The following is a 14,670-nucleotide window of genomic DNA, read 5'->3' as shown; positions in this document are numbered from 1 at the left end:
AGATATGAAAGATCTGTTAAAAAAAAAAACACAACACAGCAAAGCCACTGCATTTGAAGTGAATTAGCAAAAAAAAAAAAGTCAAATGAAATAGGAATAACATTGCAAGTGTAACATTCTTGGCTTAACATACAACACAAGCCCTTAGAAAAGTCTGATCAGGTCATTTTTAAGTCTATCACATCTTTTTGATACTCTAAAGTCAGGGACTGAAGTCATGACATTTCACTGCTTTCACAGCTCATTCTCTGTCACCTGCACTTAATAAATTTTCAAAAATGTCTACTGGACCTTTAGGAAATCTTTGGACCTATAAACATAGCAGATCTATTTCATTATTCTTTTTAGATTCAAGTCCATATACAAATTTAAAGCAAAAGGCCCACTCACTGTGGCTAATGCCCTTTTCCACTATCTTTATGAACCAGGCAAATCCAAGCTAAACCTGGTTCCTATTACATTTTCACAAACGTTGTACGTAGGTAACAGAGCAATTACTGAGTTCCACCCATATTGCTTTTATGTAACAAGAATATAGTCAAAAGATTATTATTTCATTACTCTTTGAGTCTGATATGTGTTGTGTGCAATGCATTTTTGTGCAAAATGGTCTAACTTGGAGAGTTTTTTGGATGTCAATCATTTTGTATGGAAGACCACAAAGCATTATCTCAGTGTATTAACTTACATTTAACCTTGGGTCAGAATGACTGCTTAGTTTATAACTCAAAATCCAGAAGAAATGTATCTATTCCAGCACGGCACATAATTCTGACAAGGTAAGGAGCTTACACATATTTTATGATGAAAGCTTTTGGAAGAGACAGTCCATCATCAGAGTAGTTAGATAGTTATTAGTAATATCACAAATAGTCTAGAACCCCACATAGTTATTTGGCATAAATGGATGGAGCAACCTGAGAGACCCTGCTCATACATAAAGCTTGGCTTCTGAGTCTTTTCTGACTTGGAATTTTTTTTGGTGCCTAAGTTATCATGTCCTTAGGAAATGTACTGTTTAAACCTTTTTCAGTTTAATACCAGGGAGAATGTTTATTAGGGCTTTGAATCTAGACTTTTCTATTATCATCATTTATTTCATGTATATTAATCATTGCTATTATTTATGTTTACTGCCATTATCATGTTTTAATAAAAATTGCTTCACTTTAAATTTCTATACTTTGTCTACCCATTTTAAGTGACCAAAGTAATAAAATAAATACAGAAAACATGGTGTGGACAGATAGTTATTTTGTTCCAGGGTTAGAGGCTGAGGAGGGAAGCCTCCAAGAGGGAGCAGCACAGCACCATTTACATAGTGGTAATAACCAAAGTGTATAAAGTGCAGAGAAGACATCCAGGGACCAAGACATGTCAGCCTTCAAGGTTTAAGACACATCTAGGGACACCTATGAAGATCACTCAAGCCAAATTTAGTAAGTCCCTGTGTGGAGTACTGAGGAGTGATAGGCTGTCTGGGCATCACTCTTTATAAGGTCTTAAATGTGACTATGCATTGTCTTTCTGAGTGTGTGTGTGTGTGTGTGTGTGTGTGTGTGTGTGTATGTGCGTATTAAACTTAGGGTTCATAAGAGTAAACAAAATACTGTACATAGTGAACCTGGTAAACACCACGATAATTTAAGGATTTACAACTGCACTGTACCACAATACTTACTGTAGTTTTATAGGTTTTACATTTACACCTATAAAGAGACAGTAGACAAACAAATACCAAAGGGAGAAGAAATGGCCACACAAGGTTAAGAAAACATTGAGAAAGAATAAAAAAAAAAAACATTAAAACAAGGGGATAAAAAGTAGTCAAACAATGAGTACAGAAGTATTTTCTCTGTGGGTATGTACACAAGTACCCAAGTATTTTTGCATACGTTTGATATAATTAACAATTACAACAATACCTCCTTGAGTTTTCTTGCTTATAATAGGAAAAACATTTTAAACCAGATCACGGGTTTCATTCTTAGAATCCATCATGATTATAGTTGCTGGTGTCAGTCAAAAGTAAAGAATGCTGTCTTTATGTTTGTGCTTTTGTGATTAACTACAACAACATCTGGTTAACTGTTCAGCATATTGCTATCAAGTTTTACTGTATTCAATGCAAGGTGTAAATATTTTGGCCATAAGCATATCCAAAGATTACCAGAATCACCTCAACATTGGTAAAAGTGTAGGGTTAGATAAAATATCAGAGTGTTCGTTAAAATTTAGACACATACTGCCAGTCAAAAGTCTTTATTATAAGCACCACATACAAAACATAGAGAGTAGCAGAATGGCAGTTAACTCATGAAAACAGTCACCAATTGTACAGTGATTACAACTGAACAAACTCTGGGCATTCTATTAATGAAATATACAGTGGTGTGAAAAACTATTTGCCCCCTTCCTGATTTCTTATTCTTTTGCATGTTTGTCACACAAAATGTTTCTGATCATCAAACACATTTAACCATTAGTCAAATATAACACAAGTAAACACAAAATTCAGTTTTTAAATGATGGTTTTTATTATTTAGGGAGAAAAAAATCCAAACCTACATGGCCCTGTGTGAAAAAGTAATTGCCCTCTTGTTAAAAATAACCTAACTGTGGTGTATCACACCTGAGTTCAATTTCCGTAGTCACCCCCAGGCCTGATTACTGCCACACCTGTTTCAATCAAGAAATCACTTAAATAGGAGCTGCCTGACACAGAGAAGTAGACCAAAAGCACCTCAAAAGCTAGACATCATGCCAAGATCCAAAGAAATTCAGGAACAAATGAGAACAGAAGTAATTGAGATCTATCAGTCTGGTAAAGGTTATAAAGCCATTTCTAAAGCTTTGGGACTCCAGCGAACCACAGTGAGAGCCATTATCCACAAATGGCAAAAACATGGAACAGTGGTGAACCTTCCCAGGAGTGGCCGGCCGACCAAAATTACCCCAAGAGCGCAGAGACGACTCATCCGAGAGGTCACAAAAGACCCCAGGACCACGTCTGAAGAACTGCAGGCCTCACTTGCCTCAATTAAGGTCAGTGTTCACGACTCCACCATAAGAAAGAGACTGGGCCAAAACGGCCTGCATGGCAGATTTCCAAGACGCAATCCACTGTTAAGCAAAAAGAACATTAGGGCTCATCTCAATTTTGCTAAGAAACATCTCAATGATTGCCAAGACTTTTGTGAAAATACCTTGTGGACCGATGAGACAAAAGTTGAACTTTTTGGAAGGCAAATGTCCCGTTACATCTGGCGTAAAAGGAACACAGCATTTCAGAAAAAGAACATCATACCAACAGTAAAATATGGTGGTGGTAGTGTGATGGTCTGGGGTTGTTTTGCTGCTTCAGGACCTGGAAGGCTTGCTGTGATAGATGGAACCATGAATTCTACTGTCTACCAAAAAATCCTGAAGGAGAATGTCCGGCCATCTGTTAGTCAACTCAAGCTGAAGCGATCTTGGGTGCTGCAACAGGACAATGACCCAAAACACACCAGCAAATCCACCTCTGAATGGCTGAAGAAAAACAAAATGAAGACTTTGGAGTGGCCTAGTCAAAGTCCTGACCTGAATCCAATTGAGATGCTATGGCATGACCTTATTAAGGCGGTTCATGCTAGAAAGCCCTCAAATAAAGCTGAATTACAACAATTCTGCAAAGATGAGTGGGCCAAAATTCCTCCGGAGCGCTGTAAAAGACTCATTGCAAGTTATCGCAAACGCTTGATTGCAGTTATTGCTGCTAAGGGTGGCCCAACCAGTTATTAGGTTCAGGGGGCAACTACTTTTTCACACAGGGCCATGTAGGTTTGGATTTTTTTTCTCCCTAAATAATAAAAAACATCATTTAAAAACTGCATTTTGTGTTTACTTGTGTTTTATTTGACTAATGGTTAAATGTGTTTGATGATCAGAAACATTTTGTGTGACAAACATGCAAAAGAATAAGAAATCAGGAAGCGGGCAAATAGTTTTTCACAACACTGTACGTAAGGCATTGCCCTGAAAGTTCATGCCAATACTGCTGGAGACTTACCAATAAATGATCTGCATTAGCTGAATGTTGAACCTTAACCTTTCCACACATTGCACTCCAAATCAATTCAAAGCTGTAAAGACCAGGTAATTACACAGGCCACAATACTAAATGTATTCGATCTTCCTTTTTTTCAAATAATTCTGACAGAACTTGGATGTATGCTAAAGGTCATTATCTCACTGTAGCTAAAGTAAATGTATGGCATGCTGCGGAAGAATTATTTATTACTGTTTTGGTTCAGGATTTCAGTAAATCAGTGGAAATCACAATCTCTAGAGCCAGCAGAACATACCCAGTCCTTAATAATACCTCTTCCATGCATAGTAGTTGCTTTATTCACTGTGATTCTATTCACTTAACACTTTGAAGATGTACCTAAGCTTTTGTTATCCTTAAGGTATTCCTTACATCTATGTGTACTGGGAATGTAGACTCTGGTGATAATGTTTCATGTGATTTGTCTCTGGACAAATATGTTGTAAATTTTGTATTTATTTTTCATCTTCTCAATAATGTAACTGTGACTAAACAAGTGTAATATTTGTTTAAAAAAGAAAATGGCACTACAGATATCTGCTGTAGTGTGTATTGTCAGTGCTACAGGAGATGTACGGAGTCACAGAGGGTAAATCTTTACTCAGCAGGGAGGCCAGTATGATAGGAGGAACAGGAGAGAAACCAGCATTCAGTTACTATGTCCCCCAATATACTAGAGGGTAGCATCCCTGGGATTTGGGTCCCCTTCGGATGTCCTCTGGGCATCATGGGACTTGGAGGTCCAGAACACAGGCCTGTTGGGATCTGTTGGTGCCACCAGGAGGTGGATATGATTCCTAGTTTGGGGGACTCCTGTTTGACCCAAAAGTGCTTCTGACAGATCATGTCCTAACACCTGAAGCACTGCCAGGTCAAAGATAAAAGGAGCTGCATCATCAAAACTAAAAGGAAGAGTCAGGAGGAGGTGGATGAGGCTTGACAGAACCAGTGTGAAGAAAGATGATTGTTTTCTGAGTTATTTACTATGGTTGTTCTTATTTTGATCTGTGAAAATAACATTTATTAATAAAAAGGGACTATATTTGAACCTGTGACTGGTCTGTGTGTGATTGTGCCTCGGATTTGGGGCTCAGTGGCTGCCCCTACTTGTTACAGCATCTTCCCATAAATCCTTCTGATTTTCAAGATTTGTTGGAGCATAAAGAGTCCCTTTACATGATTTGATTAGACATGTTTACATCTTCATAGCAACCACAATAAAGTACACAATGCACAGAATACTGCAGAGGCATTCACATTTCCTAATTTAAACATTACCATTCACAAAGCGTAAAAGTTGACAAAACAGAATGAACATAGGGCTGTCAGTGTACTGTACGATCTGCAGGCAGTATCATTTTTGTATAATAGCCATCTGTCTCAAACCCCCTCAATCCAGACCAAGGTCACTGATGTTCTCCAGCCTATCCCAGCTAGGATAGGACGTAAGGCAGGAACAAACCTGGAACAGGGCATCAGTCCATTGCAGTGCAACTACACACACACACACACACACACCCCCCAAAACACATACTAAGGACAATTTAGAGTTGGATATACTAGTTTATATCCTAATTCTTTGAGTGGAAGTATGCTGAACTGAATTAAAAATAACCAGCATAAAAGGAATAATCAACAGAAGCCAGCAGTATAGTGTAACAAGCTAAAAGAATAAATTCATACTGAAGGGATATAGACCAGTTTTAATTTTATATAGCTAATATTTTATTTACAAAAATCATTAACTCAAAGAGAAGTAATATAATCTTTGACCAATAAGATCTTCCAAACCTAGGAATGAAAAAATAATTGATATGAAACTGTTGAAATTAAAAATATTTCAAGAATATAAAAAATGCTGTAGTAGACAAAAAACAGGATTTTGAGAATCACAGAATACTTTTATTTTTATTATTACCTTTTCTGAATAAAATACATGTAATATGAAGATGAGAAGAACATCTACAGACAACTGCTGAAAACTGTAGACAAGCTGGCAGATTAAATTTGTATTTTAACCTGGATGCCCAGGACTGGATTGTTTAACTGGTTTATGAATTAAATAAAAATGTGACTTCTTCCATTCTAGTTGAAAACACCAATATAAGTAATATTAAATAGGAAACATAAATATAAATTCTAATCCGACAAATAAGGACTTTTTCAGAAACTTTCACATCAGCATAGACACTACACTAACTCTCTCACTGCATTATTTGCAAATTATAATCAACTGTGTCGTATATTCATCTAGACTCATATTACATCAACTATATTTATTTTTGTGTTTAAATGACCCAATGGTACCAATGCCTGACTGGTGTTCTGAGCTGCATTCGCATTCCCATTGTATGCGGAGACGTAGCAATGAAAGAAAAGTCTTGCCAAACCCAGCTACCTTTGTGCTTCCCAGTGTCTACCCCCATATTAGACACTTTCAGGAATTTAGCAAGAATTATATATGTATGTATAAGTACATTTTAATAGTAAAATGGTTTTCATGTTGTTCTTATGATGTTTGCTAGGAGTTTTAACTTGCATAAAGGTTATTCTTTTGTTATGGTTGGGACCAAGAACAAGTAGTGCGTTGCCACACCCACCCCACGTTCAAGACTAAATTTCAATTATTAGCCATCTAAGGTTCAGTAGTCCTTCAGAACCATTTACTCTTTATTAAGTTTGGCTTCAGAGAGTAACTTGTTTAGTAACATTGTCTTCCATTGTTTGTTATCTATGAGGGACATTCAAAAAGTTTCTGCACTTTTATATTTTCATTGGAAACGGTGAAGGTGGGAGGAGTAGTAATTGAGCATTAAAAAGCTGGTACGATGCTGGGACAATTGCATCATAAACATAGGTGACTATGTAGAAAAGTGGTGTCATTTGTTTTTAAAATTCTTATTTTTTCTTCTTTTTTTTCCATTTTATTTTATTGTAACAAATAGATAATTTTTTACAAAAATTCTTAATAGAGTAAAAAAAAAAAAAAAGTGCAGAAACTTTTTGAACATCCCTCGTGTTAACATTTCCTGGTTGGATTGAAGGTAATTGTTCCTTCATTATGTACAGGGTGGTCTAGATCTAATTATGCAGATTCAGATCGTCTGGATGACTTTAATTTATGCGGGGATAATTCCAGTTCGGCGCAAAGACGATTCTTCATGTCGTCAGTTCACACACTTCTCGATGGTCCGTATAATGAAGTGTAATGAAAATTGCATAATTAGATCAGGACCACCCTATATAATTCTAAGCTAATTATAAGAATGAAATCTAAATCTCTGTTTTAATCTTAGCATTTATGATTACTACACAAAAAATTTGAAATCATTATTATTTATATCTAAAATTTCTGGATTTCTCCCAAGTCTCTATTGTCAAATGCATTTCACCTTAAATCTCAAATGTGAATTAGGTGTATGTAAAAAGTTGTGTCAAATTTAAGAAGCACTGTAACTGTTAGGTTCTAAAAACGTTTCTGCTTATAAAATAATAATATGAAATATAAAACAAGCAGTAAATAGTATGCAGCTCAACAACAGATACAAAGAAATACTGTATATGTGCATGTCTAAACTCCAGGAACCTCATGTATAACGCCGTGCGTAGAACTCGCACTATAACATGGCGTAAGCACAAAAGCGAAATGTGCTACGCACAGAAAAATCAGATGCAGGAATCTGTGCGTACTCCAACTTCCATGTTCTTCCGCTACATAAATCCCGATCAGCGTGAAAACTAACGCTTGTGCACGCGCTTCATGTAACGCCCCGACTCCACCCAGAATTACGCCTCTTTGAATATGCAAATCAATATAAATGGCCCTTAAGCTCAGGATCATTTGGTTGAAATCTATGCATCTGGAATTTGTTTCTTTGCAACTATTAGTAATTTGAATTTTTCATTACTTATACTCATTTTCCAAAATTTGATGAGACCATAAGGCAATATGAACACTCATCGAAATGTATTGTGATAGACTGAAGATGTGCTAGTGGAGCAACTCACCTTTTTATTGATGGAACTCGACACTGTTGTTGCATTGCTGATGGAGGAGCTGTTGAGTTTGTTGTTGAGGTTGTTGATCATTTCTCGAGTTTTTACTTTCTCTGAAAGACAAACCCAAACTCATATAAGAAACATACTCATCCATAAGGAGACCAATAAATTACAGTCTCTGATGTTATCTTGAACAGAGAAATCAGGAGGATTCTAGGGACTCCATGCTTGGTATCCCTGGGGAAACTGCTGTGTTAGCCAGTTTAAAAAAAATAATTAGGCTGTCTGACAAAGGATTCCTCAAGAATCATATGCAATGTATTATACTCCAAATTCAACAGCATGCACCCTTCCAAACTCACTGTCAGGCTCTTCTTCAGATTCGCTCTCCGACTCTGCTTCAGAACTGGAGCTGCTGGATTCCGCTTCACGGCGAGCCTCTTCTTCTTCATCATTGACCCTTTCAAAGGCCACAGTATCTAAGGTCTCCAGTGCTTTACGCTCCTTGTCATGCAGCGAGATCTTCTCTTTACTGCTCATGCGAGAAATAGAGCTCCTGTATGGGGTGGGGTAGGGAGGGCGAGGGGCACACGTGGAAAACAAACACCATGCAGTAGCAGTGTCACACTGTGCAGCCATTCAGTGTTGCCGCATGTCAGCAGCAATGAGACATTCTAAAAACTGCAGTGATGCTACGACACATCACGTACATTCAATATCAAAGTGGGTCTCATGAATGAGAATCAAACAGATATATAAAAGGACTGCAAGGGAAATTGTCCTACTCCATTCATTCATTTTCTTGACCTGCTTAGTGCAATATAGTGTTACGTGGAGGCAGAAACTAGCCCAGCATCATGAAGCACAAGAGGAAAAATTAACTTTGGTTGGTAAAGCAGTTTCACATATCCACACTGGTAAAATGTTCTAATGCCAATTAAACTGAAATAAATCTTTAGGAAGGGCTTCACACTACCAGAAGTAACAATTTTATACAAAAATGGTTTACATTATTATGAAAAGCCATACAAGCACAAAATAAGGATCTGTCTGAAATATAACTAGAAAAATATGCAAGACAGATTGACTACATTCATGAACACACACACAGAAATTTGTCAAGTCACAACTAATACTGTATAAGACACAAAATCAGAACAAAACAATGTACTTTCACACAGTCTTTTGTAATCCACATGCACATTTCATTGACACTCACACACTAACATACCGAATTGAAAACAAAGTGGTCCATCAATATCTGTTCTTCTCAGAAGATGGGAGCCAGCAATGCAACTGCATACTTAAAATGGCCTGTCAGCGTGACTTGATGCCAGGGCTGCATACTGACATTACATTCCCAGCTTCAAGTGTAAGGATGCAGTATAAAGCTGGTGAGCTTTTGTGACAGATCCAATGGTTTTATGGTCTAAAGGCCTAATGTGAAATCACAGGAGAAAAACACAGGCAGACACAGCAAAAGTGCGAAGAACAGGCTACTATAGTTCAAAAGTAGTTGTGTAATGTGGCTCCAAGGGGTTGTTCTAATACTTTATATGACAGCTTACATTAAACTACAAGACGAGTATTATTGCCTGTTCCTATTATACTTAAACTGAGTGTCAGTTTTTAACTGATCTCAAAATCTTTTATTCTTTTTGTTTATTTCTTTCTACTATCTCCTCATAATGCACAAAGCAATAAATGTGCAACACCTAGGTGACATTTTAATTCATGTATCTGTCAGAAACCTTCACCAGGCAGACTTATAAGTTTACATACAATTATACATTTAAAATTTACTATTGCAGGAGCACAGGCTTATGTCATTGTTATATAACATTTAATTGCATTAGATTTAAATTATTAATTTTTAAAACTGATCGACAGAAAAAGACTCTCTAATGTTCAAGTGGAAATAGATCTCTGCAAAATGATTTAAATAATTACAAATATAGTATTCACCCTCTTTATTTTGACACATGTAAATTATCATATTGCAGCCAATTGATTTTAGAAGTCTCTTAGTTAAATGGAGATCACCTACTTGTAGTCAAGGTGTTTCAAATGATTTTGGTATAAATTCAAAAAGAAAGCTGCTGTTAAAAAAATGCACATAGCACCTCAGGCGAGTTTTCCAGTAAGCACATGGGAGACTCTGATGTTAGCTGAAAGTAAGGCTTTATGATTTTATAAGACCAAAATTTAACTTTTCAACAATCAGATTAAATGCCACTTTTGATGTAAACCAAATTACATAATATCAAAAACCACGAAGCAAGGTGGCATCTGAATCATGCTGTGGGAATGCGTCCTTGCAGCAGGTCCTGAAGTCCTTGTGAGGGTAGAGATTTGTTTTCTATCAAGACAATTCTCAAATCCAAATCAGACTTTGTGGCTTGACTTGGAAAATGCTGTTCATTCACGACCCCCCATGTTACATGACAGAGCTTGACCAGTTTTGCAAAGAAAAATGGCAAAAAACTGTAGCTTCAAGATGTGCAAAGCTGATGGATACCTGTGTACAAGGACTCAAGGCTACCAAAGATGCATCTAATAAATACTAACTTGCAAGGGGTGCATACGTATACACTGTTATTATTGTGTGTTTTATATTTGTAATTAATTTTGACCACTTTGCAGAGATCTATTTACAATTTGACATTAAGGTGTTTTTTTCTGTCAATCAATGTCAAGACAGGGAAATTAAATCCAGTGTAATGAAATTATATATAATAATAAAATCTGAAAACTTCCAAGAGGGTGAATACGTTTTATAGGCACTGTAGATTAGGTGACTTGTTCAAGTTCAGCCAGAGAGTCAAAAGCAAGCAAGCAACCCTCTTAATTTAAGTAGTGTCCAAGCCCATACTGTGTACTTTCTAGCACCATTGCAATGCCCTTTAAATGTAAAGTCTCACTATAGCGTATGTAGCAAATGGTTGATGGGAAAGGCTTCCATCTTTGACAAATTCAGTAGATCTAAAATCAAATGTGGTCTGAACTGTCCCTGTACCTTTCTAGAAGAGAGGCCAGCATCCCCATGCCAGCAGACTGGCCACTGTAATGCCCAGAACTGTGTTAAGGGAGACTCAAGGTGCATGGCAAGTTAACCAGACTGAGATTCTGGTCACAATGACACCCAAGAGCTGTCAGTTGCTACTTTTCTGCACCAGCATTTGTTAGGCTGTATTTTGCCTAGGAGTTCTGAGTGAAGAGACAGAACAATGGCTTTTTTCTTCTGAGGTTTTAATGTAACCATCAAGGACACATCGACGGTGTAGATGGGAATTTTTGGGAAAGCAGAGAAGCAAGCAGGACTCCTAATTTCTGGTAAAGCCCTTAAACTTCTCAAAATCTGACACATTCATTCAGGAAGAAAAAGAAATTTTAGTTTATACCATTGTATAAAAATGCCTCCTCATAATGATTTACATTCCCTTTTGCTGCTGTCTTTTGTTTTTACATGCTCTTGTGCTGTTGAATACATTTATAGGATCAGGGCAGTCAGCAGATGTCCATGTCATTCAATAGTCTTAGCAAGTCTGGGCTGGAGTGATCTGATCATACAGTATGCAACCCTAAAACTGTGCATTTTGTATTTAGCTATGCTTTTACCATCAGAATGAACTTTCTAAATAATGTATATTTAACTGGTATTGAGGCGACCTTGAAAAAAGAGAAATACAAATGAGTACAAATTTATGTGTGTTCAGTGTGAAGGTGTTTGACTAATTTTACCTGCTATGAATTTTAACTTCTGTTGGCCTTTTTTTGCTTAATGTTTCCATACATTTTATTTGTTCTTTCCACTTTTGATGCAGAGCATTTTGACAGAAGACAAACTTTAAATTATTCTGCTACTAACTGCGGCTTCACATACTCAAGCGGGGAGGCATCTTTCATCATTTAATAAAATCACAAAAGGCTCAGATTAAGAGGACTCTCAAGAATTTTGGAAGAATCTCCAGTTCCACTGAGACACAGAGGCCTAGAAGGAGCATCCAGGAGAAACAGATGTGTTTCCTCTGCCATAGTACTAGTCAAATATGCGAATAGAAACACTTACATTTACATTTTGAGCACTTTTATACAAGTCCTCAAGAAATGCTTGACCTCTCCGTAACACAATGAAAAGCCTCTCGCTTGTATGTATGAGCACCAGCAATACAAGCAATACTGAAATTAGGAATGAAGGTGGCCAATTTTGACAAAATATTTGTTACTCAGATCTAGAGAGTAACAAGACCACACTCACTATGTATGGCATGTCACAGTTTTCTTTACCTGCGTGTTCGGGAAGGGGCATTCTGGGAAACTGGACTGGTCTCAATGAGTGGTGCCTGCAACTTGTCCTGCCTCTCCTTTTCAAGACGCAGCTAACAGGAAGAAAGAGCATCATAAAACATGACTGCAACAAAACAATGCATTGGACTTAAATAGAGGGTATTCAAATCGTGATGAGGTTAAGCAGATGTAGTGAGCTGAATAACCTACATCCTTTTGTTTTTTCTGTAGCTCCTCAAGTATGTCCACCAAATTCTCATCAGCTACATCAAAGGACGTTTGACCCTGTAAGGACAAAAACAAATGTTGCTGCTGTCAACCAAGAAAGCTTAGCTTGATAAATCAAACAACTTTATGTTTGTAGTTTCTTTGAAAGGGTAACAAATATATTTGTCAATCCGAACTCCTTCAAATTAAACATTTTTCTGTAGTTTCACAGTTATCTTGTTACCTTTAAGACAAGCCTTTCCATAAACTCCAATGATAAAGAAACATTTTAGACATCTAACTACATTTAACAGTGTAAAAATGAAATGAATTAAAAAGGGTCAAGACAAAAAAATGTGCTGCTGTAGTTAGATTGCCATAGCAGCTTAATGTAGTACCCGAGTATGATACTTAACCTGTGATAGATTTTGAGTCATAGTGATGGTAATTATAAAAGTATCCTCATGTTCCCACAAAAGGTGACAAGAAAAGGAATGTCACTTCTGTTTATTTGCCCTTAGAGTCCTGGGAAACCTCCTGATTGTAACAGTCATCTTATATCAAGACTGCTTAATTATAATGTACTGTCACTCACCACTTTGTTAACTACATTCATATCACAAAAGCTCTCAACCAGTAGACGGCAGGCTTCTTCCTGACCCCAGTGAGCTGCAGCATGCAGAGGGGTCCAGCCATCATTATCAGTCAGATTGACTTTGAAGCCAGCCTTCAAAAGAAGCCTAGGGACAATGAGAAGAAAAATGAGAAGATAAAAAGGATCTACCTAACTGTTTTATAGAGTGTTTATTTGCAAAATATGGAATGATTAAACTGTGCGTTGGAGAGAACAGTCAAGAGCAATACTCTGTCTAAATTTATGACCAGGAGGCAAATGATAGGTGTGGAAAAATGAAGTAATATTTGAGGAAAAAAAAATCTGCAGCAGCCACAAGGGGGCAGAGTTTGAAATAAAATGAATGTAGAAGCGTATTTGCTAATTTATTTTATAGACTGCACGGACCCAAATTGAAAAAGAAACTACTTCTCCACCAAAACTGCAAAAGTGAGGAAAATAAACTACAGTTTGAGAAATTACAGTATCCTATATGACTTCAACATGCAAAGAATGATCAAATCCCGAGACCTACCCTGCAAGACCCTTACAATGTCCCTTACCACTCAACAAATGTCCAAATGATTAGAATTTAGAAGAAATATTCAGCTTTACACTGCACTTTCAAGGTGACATTATTCGCTTTCCAAAATCTGACAGTGGGCAGTCAGATAACTATTTTAGAAATACAAAGGTTTGATTAGCTCCAAACAGTATGACTGGGCCATTATTGTACCATGAAAGCCACAAATAAGAAATCCTAGGAAAAGCACAGGCATACTCTCTGTGCATCTCTTCAATCCAATTTCTGCATATCTGTATCTCTTTCTGTGCTTTCTTGTAAAAGCAATTACCTGCTGCAAGACACTTGTCAACTGTTTCAAAACTTCAAAGAATTTCCTAATTAAGTTTTAAATATCAACCACGTAACCTATATAGCAGCAATGGTTCAATGTCTTGTCCATTATCAATTCTGCTCCCTAGATATAAAACTTATCTTTATAAAGAATGTATCTCTATTGTTTATGAAATCCTGCAGAACTGAACTTCATAACTGATCAATACTTTCAAATATGCACATCTATTTGACCATGTATATTATTGCTATTCTATTTAAAATCATTAGCACCAAGCTTTCTAACGTCACATCCTATGTCAATCACACCATGGTACTAGTGTGTAAATACATACTGCCTTGTTTCCATATAGAATTTGACCAAATCACCTGTACAGAATATTTTTTAAAACACTAGCTTTGAACTCATAACATTTTCTAAACTAGTCTGCTGCCATCCTTCCTTAATAAGACAGTATACTGATATTGCTTGAAAAGTTGCTTACAGTATAAACTCAGGATGCCCTCCCTAACACAACTGATAGAATATAGATTTATCACCAGAAGTTACTATCTTTCAATAAGTCTCGTCCTGAAAATGATCGTCTTAACTATTTTCATATGTACTTTGGTACGGCT

At 36.8% G+C, this 14,670-nt stretch overlaps 1 protein-coding gene across 1 annotated transcript in view; it reads right to left on the bottom strand.

The window, feature by feature from the left end:
* The window catches only part of zmp:0000001167 (protein phosphatase 1 regulatory subunit 12A), a 158,685-nt gene that overhangs the window by 47,824 nt on the left and 96,191 nt on the right, over positions 1-14,670 (bottom strand). The window contains exons 5-9 of the mRNA XM_039763654.1: positions 13,179-13,323; positions 12,587-12,661; positions 12,377-12,468; positions 8,452-8,645; positions 8,099-8,199 (exon numbers count right to left, since the gene is read on the bottom strand). Of these exons, the coding sequence (XP_039619588.1) occupies positions 8,099-8,199; positions 8,452-8,645; positions 12,377-12,468; positions 12,587-12,661; positions 13,179-13,323 (607 nt within the window). The remainder of the gene's footprint in view (positions 1-8,098; positions 8,200-8,451; positions 8,646-12,376; positions 12,469-12,586; positions 12,662-13,178; positions 13,324-14,670) is intronic.

This window comes from Polypterus senegalus, chromosome 1 (assembly GCF_016835505.1).
Source record: "Polypterus senegalus isolate Bchr_013 chromosome 1, ASM1683550v1, whole genome shotgun sequence".
Classification (NCBI taxonomy): Eukaryota; Metazoa; Chordata; class Cladistia; order Polypteriformes; family Polypteridae; genus Polypterus; species Polypterus senegalus.
The sequence above is the reverse complement of the archived record's forward strand: the minus strand, read 5'-3'. Positions and strand labels throughout refer to the sequence as shown.